Source organism: Pipistrellus kuhlii, unplaced genomic scaffold (genome assembly GCF_014108245.1).
Source record: "Pipistrellus kuhlii isolate mPipKuh1 unplaced genomic scaffold, mPipKuh1.p scaffold_m20_p_8, whole genome shotgun sequence".
Taxonomy (NCBI): domain Eukaryota; kingdom Metazoa; phylum Chordata; class Mammalia; order Chiroptera; family Vespertilionidae; genus Pipistrellus; species Pipistrellus kuhlii.
Window position 1 is genome coordinate 18843367 of NW_023425584.1, and position 25946 is coordinate 18869312.

The following is a 25946-nucleotide window of genomic DNA, read 5'->3' on the forward strand; positions in this document are numbered from 1 at the left end:
TTATCTAGAGATGATCCTCAAGTTTCTGTCACCTACCAGATACAGGGCTTCCAGAACCAGAAGCCATATCAGGAAACCAGAACACCTGGGTTCACTCCTGACTCTACTACCACTTATGACTAGAGACAAATCACTTCATTTCAATGGGCATCAATGTTCTCACCTTTTATAGAGCCTGTCTCCAGTCTTGAGGGTCAAGTAAGACTCTATAAGCTGCAAGATAAGCAGAATGGCAACAGCTGCCAATTTCTGGATATTTACATATGGATGCATAAACTCTTCACATTCACTTTCTTATTTAATCCTCACAGCAGCTTTTGACAAAAAGAGGTGTTATATTATGTTCTTCCTTTACAAGTGAGGAAATGAGACTCAGAGATGTTAGGTGATTTACCCTAGGTCCCATAGTTAGTGACAATAGCATGATTTTCACCCAGTTACATCTGACTGCAAAGCCCACTCTTAACCACTGCACTCACTGTGTTAGCCAGATGGAAGAATCCAACCCCATGTTTCCCTGGAATAGACAGCAATAAAGACTGGCTCAATTTAATAATGGTTATAATTTTCTTTCTCTTATTTCAGGTGATTTAATCGATATTACAGACGAGAAAAGTGAGGCTCTGAGTATTAAATTACTTAATAAGGTCATGCAATTGACAAGTAGTGAATTTTGAAGTGGCCTTTAGAACTGGGAGCTATCAGATGCATGTGTGTCAATGACCCAATGGAAAGGATGGTTCTGGAGAGGAAGCTTTGGGTCAGCCTGTCTCCCTGCCAGTTAGCCACCCAGGCTGCTATTTAGTGCCATGGTCCATTCTCCCCCTCCTCCATCCTCTCCCCATGTATGGGACTGCATGGAACTGAATTGTGGTCTGCCATTCTTACCTTACCTTGACCAAAGCCCCAGCTCTCTGCAGTGGGAATCTAAGATGAAACAGATAACCAAATCCCTGCTAATGGAGAGCTGGCTAATAATCTGCTTTTCCTTGATAATAGCAGGTCAGCACCCCAACCAGCCAGAACCCAGATCGCTTTACCCCTCCCATCTAAGCCTGAGTATTTTTCCTCCTGTTCACAAGGGTGACTGGCAGGCGGAGGCTTATATTTACAGTCATTACTCTGTTCCAAACTGCTTTCCAATGAGAAACTAATGGTGTAGTAAGTAGGGGTTGTTTGGGTCAACAAATAAGTCATTTCAGGACAGAGGCCACTTCAGGACTCACCTCCTCAGCACTATTCCCAAGAAGTACAGGTCACTTCCTCTGAGGCCCCAAAATAGTGGGCTCCAAACTGACTACCATTATTGAATGGGTTATTCCTAATTTGCTGTTCTCATTCATTCTCACTACTAATGCTTTACTTTAAACACACACACACAGCCCTAACTGGTTTGGCTCAGTGGACAGAGCAATAACCTGTGGATTGAAAAGTTCCAGGTTCGATTCCAGTCAAGGGCATGTACCTTGGTTGTGGGCACATCTCCAGTACAGGGTGTGCAGGAGGCAGCTGATGGATGTTTCTCTCTCATAGATGTTTCTAACTCTCTATCCCTTTCCCTTCCTCTCTGTAAAAAGTCAATAAAATATATTTTAAACACACCACACATTTGTTCTTGGAAACAGGTAACATGCAAGTATATTAAATTAAAAAAATCAGTGTTTATAACAAAAAGTAAATCTCCCTCTAACACTTCTCATTCTTACCCCAGTGTCCCTTTCTGGAGGCAAACAGCATCATTTTCCTATGTTGCCTTCCGGGTTATTCTATATTAGCAGTTCTCAATTCTGGTTGCACATCAGAATCTCTTGGAGAATAGTTTTTATTTTTTATTTTTAATTGATTTTTAGAAAGAGAGGGAGGGAGAGAGAAACATCCATTAGCTGTCTTCTGCATGCCCCCTACTGGGGATCAAGTCTGAAACCCGACATACACCCCGTCAAATAATCTAATCTGGCAACCTTTCGGTACATGGGATGACACTCAACCAACTGAGCAATACAGGACAGGGCTCTTGGAGAACTTTTAAAAGATAACAATGTTTGGGTCCCATCCCCAGATATTATGATTGAATTGGTGTAGAGTGGGATCAAGCATTGATAATATTTTTAAGCTTCCCCCCCCCCGCCCCCAACCAGGAGATTCTAATGAATACCCACAGTTGGCAAACCAGAGTTCTATGCATAAACAAGAATATATATATCTATCTACACTAATAAAAGAGAAAATTGCTAATTGTACCTTCGCTATGTCCACAGCCAATCAGAGTGTGTATGCAAATTAACCCAACAAGATGGAGGTTAATTTGCATATGCAGGCTGGAGCAGTGTGAAGCCTACTATGAGAGAAGGTGTGCGGCAGAGTGACCTCCTGATTCAGACCTTTGAGGGATATTAGGCTGATTGTCCTGGAAGGGGAAAGGCAGGAAAGCCATGTAGTCAGGGAAAAGGAGATTTTTGAAAGCCTCCTCAAGATTGAGATGGGGCCTAGATTTTTCAGGGTCCTTGAGTGGCAAGGATCTGGGCCTGTCCCTGACATGGGAAGTTGGAGCTGTAACAATTGACTCCTGAGCCCAGTGAAGGGCAGAACTGTTGGCCTGTCTGGGTCCATACCAGCTTGGACAAGTGGCACATTTGAGGTAGCAGGGTGGACTGAAGGCCAGAGGGCTTTTTCCCGGCTGGACTGAGCTAGACCAACAGCTCTTCACATGACCCTGGGGTGAGGCAGCAGTCACCATAATTATCAGGATTGAATATTCTGCTAGAATTTTGGTATGGGAATTTGGAACATACAAAATTTGATTTGGAGAAAGAAAGGAAATGTGACTCTTATACCTGGGGTGGAGCAGAATTCACTCTCGCCACAAATATTTAGGTACAGAAAGGGATCTGTTATTTGACGTCTCCTGGCTATCACAAGCCATGTCCCAGATTTGTTTTTTCAGGGATATGTGCTAGGTTCTATGGAAGATGGTCATTTAAAATGGAACATGATCTTTGCATTAAAATATTGACTTTTCCATTATTTTTTTTACTTAAACTATGACATTTTTAAATAGCCAGGACAACTTCTTAAATAATTAGTAGTGAAATTGTTCTGTCTTTCTGGACAAGTTTCTTTCTTTCTTTCTTTCTTTTTTTTTTCTTCCACATTCTCCTTGTAGTGATGTTTTTATTTATTTTTATTTTCATTTTCTTTTACATTTTTTTATTAAATTATTATCTGTGTACATATTTTAACATTGCCCCCCCCCCTCCCATACATACCCTCTCTCCCCAGAGTTTTATGTCCATTGGTTGTACTTATATGCATGTATACAAGTCCTTCGGTTGATCTATTATCTCCCCCAGATCTCCCTACCCTCCCTGCTGTAATTTGACAGTCTGCCTGTTGTTTTACTGTCTCTATATCTATCTTTTGGTTCATCAGTTTATAATGTTCTTTATTATCCATAAATGAGTGAGGTCATGTGGTGTTTTTCTTTCATTGACTGGCTTATTTCACTCAGCATTATGTTCTCCAATTCCATCCAAGTTGCTGCAAATGATGAGAATTCCTTCTTTTTTTATGGCAGCATAGTATTCCATTGTGTAGATGTACCATAGTTTTTTGATCCAATCATCTGGACAAGTTTCTTATTAAGAAGATGAGAATATAATCAGCCCTGGCCAGTGTGACTCAGTTGGTTGAGTATCGTCCCATACACTGAAGGGATGCTGGTTCCATTTCTGTTCAGGACACATGGCCAGGTTGCAGGCTTAATTCCCAGTGAGGGGCATGCAAGAGACAACCAATTGATGTTTGTTTTTTTAATTAATTAATTAATTAATTTTAAATCTTTATTGTTGAAAGTATTACATATGTTCCCTCCAATTGATGTTTTTTTAAATACATTTTATTGATTTTTTTTACAGAGAGGAAGAGAGAGGGACAGACAGAAACATTGATGAGAGAGAAACATCAATCAACCGCCTCCTGCACACCCCCCACCAGGGATGTGCCCGCAACCAAGGAACATGCCCCCAACTAGAATTGAACCAGAGACCCCTCAGTCCGCAGGCCAATGCTCTATCCACTGAGCCAAACCGGTTTTGGCTCCAATTGATGTTTTGCTCTCACACTGATGTTTCTCTCGCTCCCTCTTCCTCTCCCCTCCTCTCTCTCTAAATATCAATTTAAAAAAAGAATATAATCAAGTAAGTGTGTAAGGATTTAAGAACATCAATATTAGAAACAGGCTAAATAACCAATAATTGAAGTATGTTAAATAAATTATGTTACAGCTACCCAAATGGAAATCTATGGGGCCATTAAAAATCACATAATAAAAGAATATTTAATGCACAGAAATGTTTACATATATTGTTCAACAATATATATATGGCACAGCCACAGTTTTGTTTTAAAAATTAGATGATTGGGAAAGAAAGATGTATATCAAAATATTTTTCTGAGTAGTAACCATTCTTTTTATTTACCTGCATTTTCTCAATTTTCTATAACACAAAGAAGTATTACTTTCCAAAGAGAAGAATAATAAAAATTTTGGTTTAAAAAATAGGAAAATAGCCCTGCTAGTTTGGCTCAGTGGTTGGAGTGCTGGCCTGCAGACCAAAGGGTAATGATTCAATTCCTGGTCAAGGGTTCAGGATTGATCATGGGCCCTGGTAGGGGCATGTGTGGGAAACAACGAATCAATGTATCTCTCTCACATAGATGTTTCTCTCTCTCTCTCTCCCCACTACCTTTCCATTCTATCTGAAAGCAATGGAAAAAATAGCATTGGATGAGAATCCAAAGAAAAAAGGGGGGAGGGAGGGGAAGGAAATATATTTGCATTACTTCTGCTTTTTACCAAATCACTGCTTTATATTTAGCTTACATTATCATTATTAATGGCTACATTTATTGCAAACTGCTCATCAACCAAAGTCAATACATGTACTGCCTCTAATCCTCACAACAGTTCTCTAAAGAAAGTATCATTGTTAGTCATTGTTAGCAAATGAGAAAATTGAGACCAGAGATTAAGGTGTACCAGTTAATAATGTGGATTTTTTTTTCAATAAATGGAGTTACATATATGTTGATATATGTGCTATTTGATATGTATACTATATTGTTGTATTGACAACAAGCTTCAAAACTTCATATGTCAAATTTTGTGAAGGTGTTAACATAATAGGTATTTTTACGCTTAAAAATGTCAAATTTTGTGCCGAAAAAGCATTTGCAGGAAGTTTTATTCATTATTTTGAAGAAAAGTGCTGCTAAAAGTTATCATATACTTCGGGAAGCTTATGGTGAACATGCTCCATCTCAAGATACTTGTGAATGCTGGTTTAAAATGCTTTAAAGGTGATGATTTCAATATGAAAGACAAAGAACTTCTAGGTCAATCGAAAAAGTTTGAAGACCAACAATTACATGCATTATTGGATGAAGATGCATGTCAAACTCAAAAACAACTTGCAAAGAGTTTAAATGTTATTCAATTTAAACAATTTCCAATCATTTACAAGCAATGGGAAGATTTTAAAGGAAGGAAAATGGGTGCCACATCAACTGAATGAAAGACAAATGGAAAACCGAAAAGTCATAAATAAAATGTTGCTTCAACGGCATGGAAGTCTTTTTTGCATTGAATTGTGACTGGCAAAGAAAATTGGATTTATTTTGAGAATCTCAAATGCACCAAATCATGGTTTGATCCAGGTCAACCATCAACATCAACTGCAAGGCCAAATCATTTCGGAAAAAAGACAATGCTCTGCGTTTTGTGGGATCAGGAAGGTGTGGTTATTATGAGCTTCTAAAACCAGGTGAACCATTAATATTGATTGCTACTGACAACAAATAATAAATTTGAACCACTCTGATAGTGAAACAACCAGAATGTTCCAGAAGACAGGATAAAATAATTTTGGTTCATGATAACGCACCATCACACACTTCAAAACCAGTTAAAGACACCTTAAAAGATCTTGCCTGGGAAGTATTAACCCACCCACTGTATTCACCAGACCTTGTTCTTTCAGGTTACCACTTGTTCCCATCTATGGCACACGCAATTTCTGAGCAGAACTTCAAAACATATGAAAAAGTGGAAAATTGGGTATCTACATGGTTTGACTCAAAACAAGAGAAGTTCTATTGGGACAGTATCCACAAATTACCTGAAAGATGGGGGAAATGTGTAACTAGCAATGGACATTACATTGCATAAAGCACTTTTGATATTTCTCTTAAAATGATTGTGTTTTCTTTGACTACAAAATCTGCATTATTAACCAGTACAATGTCAAAGTTTGTAAATTACAGGAGAGGATTCAAACTCAGCTCACTCAAGTCCTAAAACCCAAGTATACCCTTCTATCTGTTGCCTTCCTACTAGTATAATCACAAAGCTTGTTTCTAGGAGCCAACTTTACCCGATTTTTCAGGATTCCCCGAAGTTCTTAACTGCTTTTGAGTTACAGATCCCTTTTAGAATCAGAGCTTTCGAAAAGTGCACAGAAGGTTAAGATGCACCTAAAGACACACTTTCACATGGCTCTTCTATTGACTTAGGTTAGACCCTTCCGGTAAAACAAGGAGAACTTCACAGACTCGCCATGCTTCAGGGACAGACCCAAGTAACTGCAAAAAGTCACTAAGTCCACAGGTGGCTGGACTATTAGGAACTACTATCAACTCCAGGTTAAGAGTTAAAACCAATGAAATATGGGATTGAACCAAGGTAGTATGAAATGAGGGCGAAGGCTGTTCTAGCAATCCTAAGGGCTAGCTGATGGGGCCAGAGGACAGGGGGTTCGAAGAACCAGGAGGGGAAAGGCCTTTGATTGAGAAATAGAGGCTAAATCAACATTTAATGCCAGTGAAATGTCCTGAAGGGGGACATGCAGTGCCAAGTTTACTACTGGGGCTGAGGACACACAGATTACCCACTGTTTCTCACCACCCCAGTCAGCCACTGTGCCTTTCAAGCTCTTATGGCTCCTACACCCACTTCCTTCCCTCCATTCTCTTAACCTCCATCCCAGGCCAGTTGCTCATATTTCTGGAAAAGTTGCAACAGCTTTCTTACTAACTTTCTATCCCCATATTCAACTTCTTATTTAAATACTGATGTCTGAATTCCCTCTCTCATACCTTCAATGACAGGGTAATCCCGTTAATATTTGATAGTTAGGATAACTAATGATGATTAGAAAATTCACATTAAAAATAGTCCAAGGGGGCAATTTCACATGCTTCAACTTAATAGACACTGGGTGCACCGTTCAACATATTATCTCACTTAACCTTCACAACAGCCATCTAAATCAACTCTAACTTTACTACACGTAACCAAAGTGAGGTCTAGGAAAAATCAAATAATTTATACAGATAGCAAATGACAGACTCAGTTCCATGTCTAACTCCCCAAATCCCACCTTTGGCAACCTGGAAACTGTCTTTTTATACTAACATGTATCTCTGTTCTGCTGTTGTATTTATGAGGGTCCTTTGAATCCTAAAATAAGAGAATCATTGAAATCTAAAGCTGGGAAAGATTTTGATGCAGAGATTGTGAAATAGGGACCCAGCATACCCACAATGTACATGAGAGAAGCTGCCTGAGAGGTTAGCATGCAGCCTGAAGCCCCAGACCTGGGAGGCTCTGGGGAAGGGGCCATGGAGAGGAGGGGAGAGGTGCCAGGGATGGGAGCTGGGTGAGCAGTGCCTCTCAACTCTAACCATTCCTGCCCTGGGAGAAAGAGAACACAATTACTAGGCCTTCCAATTCCCCAAGAGAAGCCAAACAAATCTAAACAGTAAAGGATTCTGTCAACTGTTGAGAAATACCACATGGGGCAGAGAAAACAAATCTACAGGAGTAGCTGGTCCCTGTGCCATCTACTTTGCAGCTCCTGCTTTGATGTCTGTTTTTTTGTTTGTTTGTTTGTTTGTTTGTTTGTTTTTTTAGTTGATTCACTTCCTGCTCTGTGCAAAAATCTCTTCTCAGTTATTAGTGGGCCAAGGTGAACAGAGAACTCTCACCTTCTGCCATCTGGGGCCCAGTAGCATCTGGAACACTCTGATCCTCGTAATCCTTGTTCTTGGGTAATATTAATGATTTAATCTCCCAAGCTCACTCCCTGTCCTGTGCAGCCACATCTGTGAGATTGACAGACAAGACTCAGAGGAGTCCAGGTGGAGCAGATCATATCCTGACTCAGTATTGCCACAGACGCCCAAACTGTCCTCAGAAGGCCAGTCTCAGCCCCTCCCCGGAAGTAACCATCACACTTCTCAGCCATGGACGATGAGGTGACGGAAGAGGAGGTAGAGAAGTTTCTGGACTCCAATGTCAGCTTTGCCAAACAGTATTTCGACCTCCACTACCGAGCTAAGGTCATCTCAGACCTGCTGGGGGCCAAGGAGGCGGCCGTGGACTTCAGCACCTACCACCCGCTGAGCAGCGTGGAGGAGAGTGAGATCATCTTCGACCTTCTGCGGGACTTCCAGGAGAACCTGCAGGCCGAGAAATGCATCTTCAACGTCATGAAGAAGCTGAGCTTCCTCCTGCAGGCGGACCGCATGAGCCTGTTCATGTACAGGGCCCGGAATGGCATCGCCGAACTCGCCACCCGCCTCTTCAATGTCCACAAAGACGCGGCCCTCGAGGAGTGCCTGGTGGCGCCCGACTCCGAGATTGTGTTCCCCCTGGACATGGGTGTGGTGGGCCACGTCGCACACTCTAAAAAGCTCACTAACGTCCCCAGCACAGAAGAGGTACCCTTACCCCACAGGAGGGAGGGCAGGGAGGCATTATTGGAGGGGGGGGGGACGCGGCTCTGGGGTACCCATGGGATGGGGAGCTGCCGGCCACTAAGATTAGGCTAGTAATTACTTGGTGCTTCTTCCTTTCTTCCTTCCTTCCTTCCTTCCTTCCTTCCTTCCTTCCTTCCTTCCTTCCTTCCTTCCTTCCTTCCTTCCTTCCTTCCTTCCTTCCTTCCTCCCTCCCTCCCTCCCTCCCTCCCTCCCTCCCTCTCTCTCTCCTCTCTCTCTCTCTTTCTTTCTTTCTTTCTTTCTTCTCTTTCTTTCTTTCTTTCTTTCTTTCTTTCTTTCTTTCTTTCTTTCTTTCTTCTTTCTTTCTTTTTATATATATTTTTATAGATTTTTTTTTTTTTTTTTTTTTTTTTTTTTTTTTTTTGCAGAGAGGAAGAGAGAGGGATAGAGAGTTAGAAACATCGATGAGAGAGAATCATTGATCAGCTGCCTCTTGCACACTCCCCTTCTGGGGATGTGCCCGCAACCAAGGTACATGCCCTTGACCGGAATGGAACCCTGGATCCTTCAGTCCACAGGCTGATGCTCTATCCACTGAGCCAAACAGGTTTTAGCTTGATGCTTCTTTTTATTTATTTAATTATTTATTTATGATTTTTTTTTTTAATTTGGGGAGGGAAATTTAACAGTTGAATTAAAAAAATAGTACAGAGAACTGTATACCTTTCATCTAAAGTCACCAGTTGTTTATATCTTGCCACACTTGCTTTATGTCTCCATTCTTTCTGATCCATTTGGGAGTCCATCGCAAACAAATGCCCTTTTAACCCTGGGCACCGGGTTGTGTATTTCCAGACCAGGAACAGATCGTAAATATCCACAGTACAGTGAGCAAATTTAGGAAATGGAACACTGGCACAATACTATTCTCTAATGAGCAGTCAGATTCCATTTGGCCAGTGGTCTCAACCGAAGCCCTGACTCTTGAGTCTCCTTGAAGCTGCAGGAGTTCCCCAGTCTGTCTTTGTTTCCCATGATGTGGATGTTTTTGAAGGGTGCAGGCCAAATGTTTTTCATAATGTCCCTCCCTTTGGGCTTGTCGGACACGTCTTCATGACGAGGTTCAGGGTATGTGTTTCTGGCAGGGTATCACTGAGGTGATGTGGTGCTTTGCTTTGAACGTTCACTCAGGAGACAGGAAGGCCTCATTCCCGGACATGTTAGCCTCCATCACTTGGTTGAGCACTTGGCTCTTTCTTCTAAGAGTCCAGTGTTGTGTGGGATTCTACTGGCAGCTCTGACAAAGACCTCTTTGATCTCCGGGGGCAAATCCCTTGAATGCAGTTCTCCATACAGCCCTCTGCCAAGACCAACTCCTACTCATCCTTCAGATCTCAGCTTGAAGGTCACTTCCTCCGGGAGGCCATCCCAGATCCCTGGTACAGTCTCCTTCCTAACACCCATTATCACAATAAGTAAGTCCTGGGGATCAGGGACCGGGCCCACCTTCTTATCTTCTTTATCTCAGGACCCAGAACCCAACAGATGCCCAGTAATCACTTGGCATGAAAGACTCTCAACGAAGTCATTATGGCATACACTTACTTGACCCTTGAATAATACAGTTTGAACTGTGCAGGTGTTAAAAATTCACATGTAAGCTGACCCATGCAGTTCAATCCTGTGTTGTTCAAGGGCTCAATTCCTTTAACATATGTCTCATCTGAAAGAATATTTGCCCCAGGATAGCCAGGCCCATGCAGTTCTCATTTATTGCCGTACTGGCTAAACCAGGAGCATGTGTTTGGGTATTCCCAAGATCCAGCCTAGATATTTGTGTCTTTATGCTCACCTTACTTCTGACTTTATTTCAAATTAAGGACTTTAAGGTTAAAAAGAGGAGGAGCAATGGGGCTTCAGAGATCATCTCACAGGACGTTTATTTAGTGAATGAGAAGCCTGAAGCCATCAGAACTTGAGGAGGGGCTTGCTCACAGTCACTAAGGAGTTGCTACAGGCCCAGGACTTCACATTTATACATGATGAATTCAAGCGGGTCATTTTTTTGGCTTGGGTCCCTTGGCAAGATAAGAAGCACACACTTGGGCCTGTGGGGGAGATAGTTTTCTTTGAAACACACGGGGCTGGACCTCCCGTGGAATTCCTCTCTCCTTCATCTCCCCTGGACACCCAGTGCTAAGGGTAACGGTTCTGCATCCAGGGAGCTTTCATGGGGTGAAAATCGCCTGTCACTGGATTGGGGTGTGTTCTCCCTTCATGTCTCTAGATTTTAAGTGTAGCCAATATGGACGGTCACGATCAATGACATACCCCGACTATATCTGTTTCACAGAGGATGGAACTGACGCCTGGAAAGGTCGGTTAAGTAGTAACTTGTTCAGAGTCCTGCAGGGAGAAAGAGGCAGAGTGGGGATCAGAACCTGGGCACTCTGGCCTTCGTCCACACTCTTCACTGCCCCACTGTTCTACACCTCCTCCTTATCTGTAAAATGACGGGCACTGGACCAGGTGCTGTGTGCCAAAGGTCACTTCAAATCATATGGCGGAAAGTTAGGGGGTGGAGCTTTGAGGTCTGATCTGGGGTGAATCATGACTCAGTCGCTTTCTAAGAACATGGCCTTGGCAATGGTTAGCCAGTCTGGGCTCACTTCCTAATTTATAAAATGGGTGAGAATACCTACTTCGCAGTGCTGCTGTAGGATTAAAGGAGAGAGCTGTTTCCATCTAGTAGGTTCTGGACACACTGCAATGGCTCATAGTGGCAGCTCCTGCTTCTTGTTACTATTATTACTGTTTTTTCTGTTGGGATGGATGTTGTGCCAGGTCTGCATGGGATTTGGAGAAGAATCCAGTTGTGCCCCCTTGCCCTTCTGGAGCTCTCTATTTAGATTCTATTTACAGGAAGAGCAGAGAGCAGAGGTACCAAGAGCTTCTCTGGACACTGGTGTTGCAGGGCTGGGAATTTAGTCCCCTGATTTCAAAGTACCCAGTCCAAGAGTTTGCTGAGCCCTGACTGAGGGACAGCCTGCCATTTCCTGTTCCACCTCAAGGTTCACTCTGGAAGTCATGCCTGTGTTTCTCTGGAAGTTTTCCAGCCTTGGGCAGTCTCTGGGCTGATGGCTCAGGCCTGGCAGGGAAGTCAGTGCAGGCCAGCAAGCTTTTAGTAGTTGGCATTTGCATGTGTTTGCTTCTCCTGTTGTTCCTGCTTGAGAAATCTTATTCTATTTGGGGCTCTGACAGTGATTGAAGTGGGGTCAGTGTTAAGGGATTTGATGATAGCTCCAGGTAGATAGTGTCTGAACTGAATTGAATTGTAGGGCACTCAGCCGGTGCCAGAGAATTAGTTGGTGGTGGAAAAACACCCTCACATCTGGTTGTGGAAGCAGCAAAGGAACATGGTAATGTGACAGTAAAGGAAAACAGTGAGTTTTTCCTAGACATGGACAAATCCCATGTCTGAGGACTGTCCTCTCAAGGACTCATATCTGGTATCCAGCTCTCCTGCTCTCCTTCTCTTCCTATGAGACTGGGAACCCAGCACTCCACACCAGAAAGAAAATGCAAGGAGAACATGTCCCAATACTCTGCTTCTTACCAAAGAAGAAGCTGATGCCTGGAGAGGTTTAAATTACTGACAGCGTACTGGTGGGCCCCTGCAGCCATTCAGAGAACAAGTCTCTCCCTCCTTGGGTCTCTAGGGTACCACTCATCTCATGAGGGCATCCTACATTATGGTTGAAATTGTGGGTACATGTTTTACATGATGTCCCCTCTATATTGTGAGAACCCAGTGAGGACAATCTCAGCTTTCTTACTAGTCTTGGCATATCCAATCTTCTAGCAAAGTCAGTAATATAATGAATGAATGAGTGAATGAATGAATGAATGAATGAATCAATCAATCAGTGTATTAGTGAGTGAATGAAGTCACTATACCACTTGCCAGCAAGGGAATTGTCTGTAGAACAGGAAAAGTGACAGTTCTAGGTGGCAGGTTGATATGAGGGATAATATGTAAATTGTCTGGCTCTGGGCCTAGTACATCGTCATTATTCAGTAAATAGTAGATCTCATCATGAGACACAATGGAGTTTGGCACTGTGAATGCTTGAAAACAAGAACTGAGGAATCTGGGAATGAGAGTTGGTGTTGCATTGCATTGGAATAAAATCTAAACCCTGTATAGTGGCCTCCAAGGCCCTGCCACGTAGGCCCTGCCCATGTCTCTCACTGCCTTGCCCTCCACTTCCCTTCGCCCACCCTGTACTTCAGCCACACTGGTCTTCTTTCTGTTTCTCAGATCATTGTCCCCGTCCACACCTGCACCCTCACCTTTGGCCTTTGCCTTCTCTATGATTCCTGCTTGAATGTGCTTCACTTGCCTGGCTCCTGTAATTCCTCAGCTCTCAGGATTACCTCTTCAGAGAAGCCTCCCTGACCATCTTTACTAATGAAAGTAGCTCCAGCCTGCCACCCCTGTCCTCACCCCCCTTTTTCTCCTTCAAAGCAATTACACAACCTGGAGGGAGAATGCTTGGTTGTTTACCCACTTTTTGTCTGCCTACCCCATTTCACCAGGGAAGAAGTTTACCCATTTGTTCACTGCTATAGCCCCAAGGTCTAGAATAGGGGTGTCGAACTCAATCAGAGAAGGGGCCAAAATCTAAAATCCAGCCTAAATCGCGGGCCGAATGGTTTACTGAACAGTCATAAACTGTCATCGTGATGGAAACGCAGCAGAGTGCAGTGATGACAGCGCGGTGCGGGCCACATTGCAAGGCCTGGCGGGACGGATTTGGCCCGCGAGCCTTGTGTTTGACACATGTGGTCTAGAACAATACCTACATATTTATAGAAGGTGCTCTGTTCATGTTAACTGAACAAATGGATCACTCTGGGCTTTCCCCAGCTGGCTGTCTGATTCCTAGACTTTAAAAAAGAAGCAATCTGAGCTAAATGGCTCCTAAGGCCCTTTCTGCCTCTGATCATCTGAGTTTCTAGGACACAGTTTAGAACATTTTATATTGCTGAAAATATAAGAATGACAACAATTGTGCAAGAGTCAGTCAACTGGTAGCTTTATTACATGTAAAGGGCATTCCAGGGATGAGAACTCAAAGGGAAACATGGTTCTGGTAGACTTAGTAACATCGGCCTCAGATGCAGGTGAGGCCCACGTACTGCTTTCCCTGGTGGAGGTGAAGTGAATATTGCAAGACTGAGCTGACCTCATGAAAGGAACCTGAGCATGCCCCACACAGAGCTGGGTTCAGGGATTTGTCGGTGTCCTTAGAGAAGGACACGGAAAATGCTCTGCGGTTAATGCCTCTTTGGAGGTTTTGTCTAATCCACCAATGCTAATTCAAGCACAGCATGACAGGCTTCTCTTAATCCCTTTACCCTTCACCTGGCTTGAGACAGCTTCATTGACAACAACGCGGTTTTTCCAATTTATCCAATCCCACTCCATCTGGAAGAAAGCCAAAGATGCAGAGCTTCTCATTCTGAATTTCTGAATCGAGGAAAGATTCTGCACACTCACTCCTTGCAAAGCTCTCTCAGTTGGCTCTGTGAAGTACACCTCCCTCCTCAGAATAGCATGAAATGTGCATGTCTGGGCTGGCATGTGTCCCAAGCAATACTGACTGTTGGTAAACCTTGCAGTGTTACCAGAAAACAGGAAGGTGGATTCTTTTGGAATTAAGACAACAATTTAGGATCTGTCTCCTCTTTCCGACCACACAGACTGCGCCTCCCTATATTGGTCTCCCAGGCTGCTTTAGGGGTGGAGTGCTCCTCTGTACTCTCACAGCTTTGAGCCAACTATTACAATATGTCCTATCACTATTATTGATCTATCAATGAACTAGCTTGAAATTTAGTCTCCCCTGTATCACCAGTGTTTAGCACAAGGCCTAATGCCTAGTGGGCCTCCCATTCAGTTTTGTAGGAGGGGGATACCCATGGGACTGGCTTTGTGGTGCTAGAACTGGACTATAAGAAAAGCTGAAAGGAACAGATTCTTTTGTTCTATGACCTGGACCAACGTCTAGCCGTATCCAGGCTCCCCCAAAAGGCAGTGGAGCTGAGGGCAGGTTTTGGAGTCACACACACCCAAGTAACAAATAAAGTTAACCTTCTCGAGTTTCAGCTTCCCTCTCTATAAGATGGGGCACTAATAGTCCCCATCTCATAAGTTATTGGGAGAATTAAGTTAAGATGGTGCTGTTGAAGCGTCAGGCATGATACCTGCTAGCAATCGTCCTTATACTCACGAAGGTCTTTTTCTCATTAAGTTTCTGTTTTGGGCTTAACTAAACCTTCTCTAAACCTGCCTCCCCAGGCAGTCAACCACCCAAGGCTCCACCCCAGGGCTCCAACGTGCTTTGCTCTTATCTCCTCCGCAGCCCTAAATAGGTGCATCTTGGGCTTTCTTCTCCTGTTGGACTCGAGTGGTTTTCAGGGCAGACTTTCCCTCTGATTGCCTTGCCCCGCTGAAGGGGAGACGATGGAAATCTCTTCATTCTGTTGTCAACGGAGAATAGGGACCCTCCTCCCTCTCCCCCCATCCCTACCGTGGACCTCTGAGGCATTTTATTGTCTTTGCTCTTCATCTGCCCACCCAGCTTGTCTCTCTGCCTCCTTTCAGGATGAACATTTCTGTGACTTTGTGGACACCCTCACGGAGTACCAGACCAAGAACATCTTGGCTTCCCCCATAATGAACGGGAAGGACGTGGTGGCCATCATCATGGCTGTGAATAAAGTGGGTGGGCCCCACTTCACCAAGGGAGATGAAGAGGTAAGAAGGCTTCGGAAAGTGTGGGGGTGGCCATGCTAGCCCATCCTCCCGGCTCATAAAGGCTTCTGAACCTTGCTGTTTGGCTTGGCCTTGGTACCCCATCCGTCAGACAAAGCCATTAGTCTGACGCTCTCTGAGGGAGGCACGGCGGGATCCTGGGCTTTGGAGCCAGGAACATAAGGGCGATTGTTCTGGCTCTGCTAATATCTAGCTGTTTGACTTGGCCAAGTTACTTCGTTTGCCTAAACCACTGTGTTTTTCATTTGTAAGAAATAATGACGCGAGGTTTTCCCTAGTTGGGTGTCTGATTTCTGGGCTTTAACTTAAACAGTTTTAAAATGGAGATTAGCTTTCATCTCTTGGGGTATTTGTGGTGCTCAGATAAGATAACATACATAAATGGCTTAGCACAGGAACTGCAAACACAATAAATAGTAGCTATTTTTCATTAATTCACCCCTATCAACATTGACATTCTATATTCTGTGAGTTTTATATTCTTATAATGCAACATGCTGTGAATCAGCATTCCACGGTCCATCTGCTCAAATTTCCTCCGATGAAGCTTTTAAAATATTCAGGCATTTGCTGATGGTAGAAGTGACCAGAAAAGGATTTCTTTTAATTTTCCCCCCCCACATGCTATTTGATTTTTCAGATTCTGCTCAAGTACCTCAATTTTGCCAATCTAATTATGAAGGTGTTCCATCTGAGTTACCTGCACAACTGTGAGACTCGGCGTGGCCAGGTAAGGGGTTTGGCTCAGGGAATGGGCTGGACAAGTTTTTCTTTTTTACTGAACATTGATATGATTAGGCAGGTGGTAATAAACATGGTTGAGGACCATCACACAGTCTCTGCCCAGCGCCCCTGGTGTTAGGAGGTAATAGATGTTTATGAAGCTCTATTCCAGAGTGATTATATGCACCAGTTTTCAAGTCAGATAGCTTGGATTGGAACCCCTGCTAAGCCACTTACTAGCTGTGAGACCCAAGGAAACCACTTATTTTCTCCAAGCTTCTGTGTCCCCATTTGTAAAATGGGGATCATTATGGTCTACCCTCAAAAGATTATCGTATAGAACAAGAGACGACGTGTGGAGAGCACTTGTGCTCAATCAGTGTTTGTTATTCTCCTCTTCAACAACCTATGATATCAAAGAAGTGGAAAGAGTGGTAAGCTGGCCAATTATTCCACCTCCCTGGGCCTCAGTTTCTCTGTCTCTAAAGTGGGGATGATTACCTTATCTCTATCTTAGCATTATTGTGAGGGTGAAATGAGATAAGCTCTAGAGAACCTGACGGAGTTGCCATTCTCCTCCAGCTCAGGGAGCAGCTGCTTTGTACCTTGAAAACGTTGACTGTCTTGGTATTCCTTCAGATACTGCTGTGGTCTGGGAGCAAAGTCTTTGAAGAGCTAACGGACATCGAGAGGCAGTTCCACAAAGCCCTGTACACGGTCCGAGCCTTCCTCAACTGCGACAGATACTCTGTGGGGCTCTTAGACATGACCAAGCAGAAGGTGAGAAAGGAGCGAACTTTTCCAAGAACAGGTTAAATACACACCGAGAGGAGCCAGACTTGTGTCACCCACGGGAGGATGTGGATAGTTGTAGAAAGTCTGTCACAGTTTTACATTGAGGAGAGGAGCACCAATATTTAAATGAGGGAAGTCAATCTAGAGCACCAGTAAGTAAAAACAACCTGTATCTTCCCTCGTCAGCTGGAAAAGAAAGTGCATGTGAGAAGAAGGTGTAGGAGATAGAGTGATAAAGAGATTTTTACACAGAGTGAAAGTCCAGAAAGAAGAAAGCTACCAACTTCAGGAATTCTCAGAAAACACACTCACCTGTCCCACGGTTCAGAGAGCTCAGGGCTGACCTGGGCAGTGGAAGTGGGGGCAGATGCTTCGGTCTGGTCCCTCAGAATGCTCAGGGGCCAGGTTTGCCCCAGATACATTGGCCAAGGAGAAAGAGCCTGAGAAGGTTCGTGGTATTGTTTTTCAGCTGCGTTTCCCTGCAATAACACTCACCTGGCTCTTTTTTAAAATATATTTTATTGATTTTTTACAGAGACAGAGGGAGAGGGATAGAGAGTTAGAAACATTGATGAGAGAGAAACATCGATCAGCTGCCTCCTGCACACCCCCTACTGGGGATGTGCTGGCAACCAAGGTACTTGCCCTTGACTGGAATCGAACCTGGGACCCTTCAGTCTGAAGGCCTACGCTCTATCCACTGAGCCAAACCAGTTTCAGCTTCCCTGGCTCTTTATCTCTGCTTCCTGAGCCTACTCATGTTCTGCCTTGGAATAACCGAATAACATTCCAGAGTTATTTAGATTCATGATTTCCTATCCCAAAGGTCGCAGGTACAGGATTCTTGTCAGTTTCACTTTCATGCCTTGTCATGCTGAGCATGGTGCACAGAGCAATGAGACTCTCCCAATAGTTGGTTGAATGAGTAGGTAATCCCAGAATCTGGGGTTGGAAAGACCTTAGATCTAGCGTAGCAATAAACCCTCTGATAATCCTTAAGAAAGTAGCATATGAATAGATTCATACAAATGAATGTCTCTTTCTTAAATCCAAGGAATTTCTGAGTAGCCGACTTAAAAAAAACTCCACCTTAAAGGATCTGCCCCCAGGTGCAAGCTGCTCTACCCTGTAGCATTCTGCCCTCCATTTCTTTTAAACTCCCTGTGAAAGAGAAAGTCCATCAGCAGGAATATTCTAATTTAGTCATCCCCCAACATGGAACACCCTAGCAATCAGAGGTGGGCTGAGCTGCCTACAGTCACTCTAAGAACCTATTCCCCCAGGCAGCTAAGCTTTTACCTGAGCTATTGTCATTATGAAAGAAGTAAATAAAGCCACTGAATTTTACACTTTAACTGGGAGAACTGTGTGGTATGTGAATTATATAAACCAAGCTGTTTAAAAAGAAAGTAGAGAGAAAGAGAAAGAGAGGAAGGCAGGCATAAACATGCCCCACTTTTCACCAACCCCTTGCTGACAACTTCTGCTTCTCTTCAGAGCCACTGTTGGGTTCTTAGCACACCCACCTGACAGGTTCTCCAGGACTTGATTGTTCCTTCTATGAGACTGCAAGTTTCTCCAGAGGGCAAACTATGCCTTACCCATCTCTGTGTATCTAGCAGAAAGCCTGTTCTGGGGCTCAGGCAGGGCTCCATTTTATATTTCACACCCTGAATCGAATTTCATCCTGTTGTCAGTAGTCAAGAAGAAGCTGACTCCCTCTGCTTGTCCTCTGGATGATATTAGGATAGGCCAGTGGTCGGCAAACTCGTTAGTCGACAGAGCCAAATATCAATAGTCCAACGATTGAAATTTCTTTGGAGAGCCAAATTTTTTAAACTTAAACTTCTTCTAATACCACTTCTTCAAAATAGACTCGCCCAGGCCGTGGTATTTTGTGGAAGAGCCACACTCAAGGGGCCAAAGAACCGCATGTGGCTCGGGAGCTGCATGTGGCTCGGGAGCTGCAGTTTGCTGACCATGGAGATAGGCAAACCACCATGACAAGATTGTTCAAATAAGAGAGAGGCCATGAGCAAGAGGACTTGGCATCTTACCCACCATACCCCAGCACTCATCTATCACTGAGCCTAAACATTCACAATGAGCAGAGAGGGCACTGGAGGACTGTGCACCTCTGTGTGCAGTGGGAAACCAGTTGAGGAGCAGCAGGGAGAAGCTTGTTGTAGTGTCCCAGTTGGTTTCTTTTCCTGAGTCCAAGTGATGGTGCCGTGCCTCTGCTGGCTGCTCCTTCTCTCTGCCCAAGTCTTCCTTTGTCAGATGTCTTCCATGTCATCTTTCTTGTCGGATCTCAGATACAAGTCTATCTATCCATATTTGGCACCATTGCTTTTTCTTTCTCATTTGTAAAAAAAAAAATATTTTTTTCCAGATTACAAAAGCAATAAGTTCTACTATGGAATAACTGCTAAATAAATTATAGTCTCATTCCAATCACCCAGGGAAAACCAGTTGTTACTCCTTTGCTGTGAATTCTTTGAGAACATTTTCGATATATAGTTAAACATTTGGGTCACATGATTTATATTCTTTTGTCCACCTCACATTTTTCACTTGTCAGCATATCATGGACACCTTTCTAATCAATACATACACATCTGTAGCATCATTGTCACTATATGCTACAACAAACTTAGGTTGTTTTTAAGTTTTCACTATTATAACTTATACTGCAAAGGACATTGTTTTAGCCAAACCTTCCATCATGTATTTTCAAGACCTGTAATTATTGTTTTCTTCATGCCTAGGAATTTTTTGATGTGTGGCCAGTCCTGATGGGTGAAGCGCCACCATACACTGGCCCAAGGACTCCGGATGGAAGGGTAGGTCTCTCTCTGGCCTGCTCAATATGATAGCATGTTGGATGAAATGAAAATGTAAAGCACTATAAAAACTGCTGACTTTAAAAAAATCACATGGGTATTTTTCTTCTCTGGGTTGGGATGTTTCCCTTAAAGTTATAATTTCTCACAAATCCTGTAATTTACAAGGTTCTTTAATATCTTGTTGGAATTTCATAGCAACCTGGTGGGTTGAACAAGAAGGACTCAACATTCTTATTCCACAAAAGAGGACACAGCCCCAGAGAGGTCAAGCAACTTGTCTAAGAATTCACCCAGCAGAAGTTTAGATAATAAGACCTGGAAATATCCTTACTCTCTAATTGAGAGTATATAAATTGGTAACTAGAGGTCAATTCCAATGAATAAGTAAACTTGATTGACTGCATACATTTAAAAATCTAACTTTTTACTTAAAAAAAATTGAATTGGTAGCTTAGCACTTAATAAAATCAAGAAATTTCCCATACATATCTATAGTCTCAGTTTCTTTTATAAAGGTAGAAGATCAGTCAAAACTGGACCCACAATCCCACAGGGTAAATTTGATTGGAGCTGGGTAGCAGCTATCTCTGTAGAATGTGGTCTGAGCTCTCCAGTTTGCCATAGTCTTCTCCTGTGAACACCTGGCCTCCCCTGCTCACATTTTTGTTTCTGTCAGGCCTCTAGGCATTCGAGTTTGTGACCGCTGGTCTCATACCATTGCTTTTTTTTTTTTTTTTTTCAAGATGAGGTACAAACATTTGAGAGAAACTGATATGATATGAATGGGAACATGGAAATGGTCTAGGGTAAATAGACTGAGCCCTCAAATGGCCTATAGAACCTGTGGAATAACTGAATGACCTTAGCTGAGGCCACACAGGGTAAGCAAGCAGCAGAGTCATGCCCTGGAGTAAGTTTTAAAACAATGCTTTCCCACAAGCCCTTTTAGCCTGTTTGAAATGGTATGCCAATTTCTGCTGGGAGGCTTGATCTCACCCAGCCAACCCTAACCCTACTCAAAATAAAGGTGTGTGTGTGTTCACAATAGACTCAAATGCTGGAAATTCAATATGAACACCCTTGCCTGTAAGCTTTATTTACACACCAGAAGAGATTTCAACTTTGGAATCCACATGGCCTGCTGTGCTTTATCCAAAATGACCTTTATCCCTTACTGTCGCCCAGTTTCAAACTATTCTTTTACCCACACAAGTTCATTAGGAAAGACTGAGTCTTCAAGGATTGCATCCTATCCCAGTCTCACAAACTATTTGGGTACACATTTCTTTTTAAAGGACAGCTCTTCATGTTGTTATAGCTGACATGTTATAAGTTTTTGCTCCAAAATATGAGCTGGACTTTTAGCTCCTGGAATTTAGGAGGGGAGGAACTACAATAGAGATCAGCATAGCTTTCAGACATCATCAGCTTCAACTAACTTCAGTTTTAGCAGCTGCTTTGATACTCAGCTCTCTGAGCTGAGCCCTGAGATCAAAGGTCATATGTAACTCCCAGGTGGCCAGAGAAATGTTGTCTTCTACCTTATCTGGCTCTTTACCCTCCAGTACTCTGATCTCTTTAAGATTGAACTGAATAGGGTATTTTCTCACTGAGCGCCAGCCCTATCATTTGTTTAATTCAAGAAGTTTTGGTTTCACTGAAGTAACTAGCATAGTCATGGCTAAGACTTTTCCTTCCCCAAACCCTTCTCCATCTCAAGTAGCACAGGCTCAGTCAATCCTTGCAAGACTATGAGTCATTACATTGAGATGGAAAAAGGCCAGAAGGCAAAGGATGTTGGAATTGGTTGGTTGCTAACTTGTACGGTGAGCTTGGCCAAATTGTTCCTTGGACCTTTCACTTTCCCACTGAGGGGGAGCTGCCACTGAACTCATCTCCAAAGTCAGTTCCAGGTCTTGGGTAGCCAGTGAGGACAGCACACAAAGGCCTAAGCCAGGGCTCAGACACAGCATGATGAGATTGGCCAAAAGCGAATCTTCTGAAAAGAGCATAGGCTTGGAGGAGAAAAGCCCAAACTCAGATCCCTGCTCACCAGCTAGTTCTGTGACCTGGGGGAACCTTATGAAGCCTCACCTTCCTCATCTTAACCGCCTGGCAATCAGGCTGATCCAGGAGGGCCCTGGTAACTAAAGTGAATCATACACTGACACAGTAGTCATCATGGCTACTTGGGTTGACTCTCACTATCTGCCAGGCACTTAATGTGGATTCCGTCATTTATTCTTTTCAATGAGTTTATGGAGAAGGTCTCCTAACATCACTCACTCACTTTATCTGCCACATTCCCATTAAAAATAGAGCTTTTGTCTAATTAATCTCCCCATATCTTGGTCTAAAGCTCCCCACTGGCAGTTACCCCTCACTTTATATCCTTTTAAAAGTAAAAGTGTGTGTGTGTGGTGTGTTGATAATTAAAAAATTATAGAGGCTGATTAGGCTTTATTGGGGGAGGGGGAAACAAAACAAGAAATAGCACTCGTTTTAAAACTAGTACATTTCCACACACGATGATTTGGCTACGGCTATATTAGTGGCTCTTTCAAAGACCCCTGTGTTGTAGCCTTAGCTGCTCAGGTGGAAGGTAACAAAGGTGCTCATTGATGGCTCAGTTTTGACTTTCCAAAGACTGAGCATTCTTACATGAACATGGCCTTGAAGGCAACTTGGCTGAGCTACAGTGTATGGAAAAAGCCCTATTTACCTAGGGCACACTGATCTTTTTATTGCATTCTGTGAAAGCAAATTAATTTCCCTGTAGGTTTCAAAAAACCCACGTCCATTTCTAACCTTTCTAAAGGAGTCTCGTGAACGCCCTCGATAGGACAGGCTGTGGCGCCCGGGGAGCTGGCAGCTTGCCTAGGAGTGGGGTGAGCAGCCCAGGCCCAAGGACAGAGAGCCTTGCAGCAAAGACCTGCTGAAGGTCGAGAAGGTCCTGGAAGTCAGCCTCCTCCTCCTCCCAAGTGGAAACTTAGCTTTTGACCAAAGTCCCAGCAGCTAATGGCAGCCACCTTTGCTTTCTAGAACTGCCTGCAGCATACTGCCTTTTATGACTAGATCCCATGCTTTGTTTGGGAAAAGAGTTCTGGTACCTAACAACAACAGCATACATGCCCTACAGCTGGGGACACTGAGGCTCAGAGAGTACACCTAGGCAAACCAAGGGTAGAGCATGAGCCTTTACTCTAGAGCAGCAGTCGCCAATCTTTTGGACCTCACGGACCACCAGTGGCCCACGGACCACCAGTTGGCAACTGCTGCTCTAGAGCATCTCATCAAGCTGTGGGGTTCATCTAGTCTCCCCTTGGATGCTTCCTACTCGAGGGGGCTCCTGTCTACCCTGGGGATGCTGTCATCCTTGGAAGAGCTCAGGCTTCTGTGTCCTGATTAGCCAAAGTGTGCCTCGTGGGAGGACTTAGTCGCTGTAGCTGCTGGCAGTGCTGGTCACTGAAGAGCAGAGCCTCTCCCGCATGAAGAAGCTCACGATGGCCTGCCAATCAAGTGGACCTTCAGACATCCTTGACTGGACCGGGAAGTTTTCCTTGTGGAGGTTCTGAGTCAGGAGGTTTGGGTGGGGCCCAGGTTCCTACGTGTCAATATTTAGAGCAGTGCTTCTCAAAGGATCTGGAGTAAAGGAACTGTTTTCTTTACAAATTTATAATTCATTTTGGACTGATACTTTCAAAATGTGTTAAAATATATAACTAGAAACAATGAGAATTTAAACAAACATGCAAAATGTAAGTCTTGTGTTTTTTGTTTTTTGTTTCAAGAGACCTAACTTAACTCAGTCTAATTGCTATAAAAGTTTCTAAATGCCAACTCTCAATTTCTGTTTTCATATAATCATGGAATAGCAACAAATTGTTTGCAGATGGGTATCAGTCCAGGGATCCCACTTTGAATGGCTCTGTTCTAGGTGAGCGTGATGCAGAATACAACGCTGTTTTAAGCTGGTAACCTTAAGTGATACAGCAGAATGAGCACTGAGCATAAAAGTCAAGGTTTTGGTCCTGGCTCACTAGAAATGAGTCCTTTCCTCTCTCTGGGCTCATTCTTCCCATTGTTGAATGCTTACTGACTTGCCTGTCACACCTGGGAGCTGAAAGGATCTGACCAGGTATTGGAACTTGCTCTGGAGAGCTAAGGGAAAGGAGCCGTGTCAGTATCCAAATGCATGTTAGGAAGTCATGTAATTGAGCAGATCTATTCTAAGAGAATGGGAGTTTTAATGGTGCAAGGAGGTGGGAAGGATGAAAGAGGTGGAAAATGAGTTAGGAGGCATGAGGCATGATTGGGCAGACAGGTCTGAAAGAGCTGACATAGCAAAGAGAGCAGTTGGATGATAGGAATGAATGAGAAAGGGGGGCGTGACCATAGAGCTGAGTCCTGTATAGAGGCTGGCTGGGTTGACAATGCTTCTAAATGGGACAGGAGCCTCCTTTCAACTTCCCTTTCTCTCTAGACTTCAGCAGCAGTCTCTCTTTCTTCTTGGGCTCAACTTCCAGATCCCCTTAGAACACTTCCCATCCCTCCTACCAGCCCCAGATCCCAGCCCCTGCTTGGCCACTGTGAGCTGTGCCTAAGGAGATGCACAGTAAACCCTGAGAGTCAGATTAGGACAGTGAGCTGCAGAGGCAGCTGGGATACACCTTTGGAAAGTCAGGCTGGTACTCTGGAAAACCACAGAACACAGAGTGAAAAACAGGGCCTGTGTCATGGACAAACCCCTCTTGAAGTTCTGTCTCAGACTGTGGAGGTATATTATTTCTCTATCTCTTTTGCTTAGGAAATCAACTTTTACAAGGTCATTGATTACATCCTGCATGGCAAGGAAGACATAAAAGTAATCCCGTAAGTCACATGGCCTTACCTAACTTCAAGTGGACAGGTAATGCCACCTTATCATGTTACCAAAAGGAAGTGAGAGAACAATTGTAAGTATCCTGAATGGCTGCCAGCGTATATGCCATTTAAATTAACAGAGGGGGAAAGTGAATAGTAATAAATGCTTTAACAAACCAGAAGAAGGCAAAATAAACATTTAGAAAGGACATAAAACAGGTGCAAAAAATACAAAGGTGTTTCAATCTAAACACATCACTAATTACTTTAGATAGCAGTCAACTGAATGTTCCAGTTAAAAGACAAAGGTTGCCATGTTGGGTAACAAAGAAATCCCTCCCATTTCATTGACTCTAAAATGTACGGTTTCCTACTTGTTTACATTTCTGAAATAGAATCCATGACATTGTACAATTGCTGCCACTCAGACAGTAGTCAGATGTAGTTACTATTGCCTGCCTTCAAGAACTTGGTCATAAACATTCATATTGTTATGGCTTCATTTGAGTTATATGTATTGTTGGTTATATCCATATTAAATTTAATTGCCATATAAAGGGACTTAAAGAAATTATACTGGCTGGCATGGCTCAGTGATTGAGCATTGACCTATGAACCAGGAAGTCACCATTCGATTCCCAGTCAGGGCACATGCCCGGTTGCAGGGTTGATACCCAGTGTGGGGTGTGTAGAAGGTAGCCAATTGGTGATTCTCTCTAATTACTGATGTTTCTATCTCTCTTTCCCACTTCCTTCCTTACTTCCTGAAGTCAATAAAGACATATTTAATTTTTAAAAATTATATTATGATGCAGTATTGAAACCAAGTGTTGCTTTGTATGGTACAAAAAGACAGGAAAAAGGTATAATCTATGTTAAAAATCTATATCTAAATTCTAAAAGAGCTGTGTTGACATTAATAAAGTAACTTGAGGCCCATTGTATGAAATTTGTGTACTGGGGTTGGGGTCCCTCAGCCTGGCCTGTGCCCTCTCACAGTGCGGGAGCCCCATGATCGATGGCCCCACCCACCTATCTGAGGCTTCTCAGAGGATTGCCCCAAAGAGATAGGCCGGAGCATGCACCATGTAGAATTGAGAGCA

At 43.4% G+C, this 25946-nt stretch overlaps 1 protein-coding gene across 2 annotated transcripts in view; it reads left to right on the plus strand.

Annotated features, from left to right (window-relative positions):
- The first annotated feature begins 8140 nt into the window (after window positions 1-8140).
- PDE6A (phosphodiesterase 6A) overlaps window positions 8141-25946 on the plus strand; it is a 47170-nt gene continuing 29364 nt past the window's right edge. For both annotated transcript variants that reach the window (XM_036423441.2, XM_036423442.2), the window contains exons 1-6: window positions 8141-8778; window positions 15446-15598; window positions 16257-16346; window positions 16979-17119; window positions 19903-19977; window positions 24788-24852. In XM_036423441.2, coding sequence (XP_036279334.1) covers window positions 8302-8778; window positions 15446-15598; window positions 16257-16346; window positions 16979-17119; window positions 19903-19977; window positions 24788-24852 — 1001 coding nt within the window. In that variant the 5' untranslated portion in view covers window positions 8141-8301. The remainder of the gene's footprint in view (window positions 8779-15445; window positions 15599-16256; window positions 16347-16978; window positions 17120-19902; window positions 19978-24787; window positions 24853-25946) is intronic.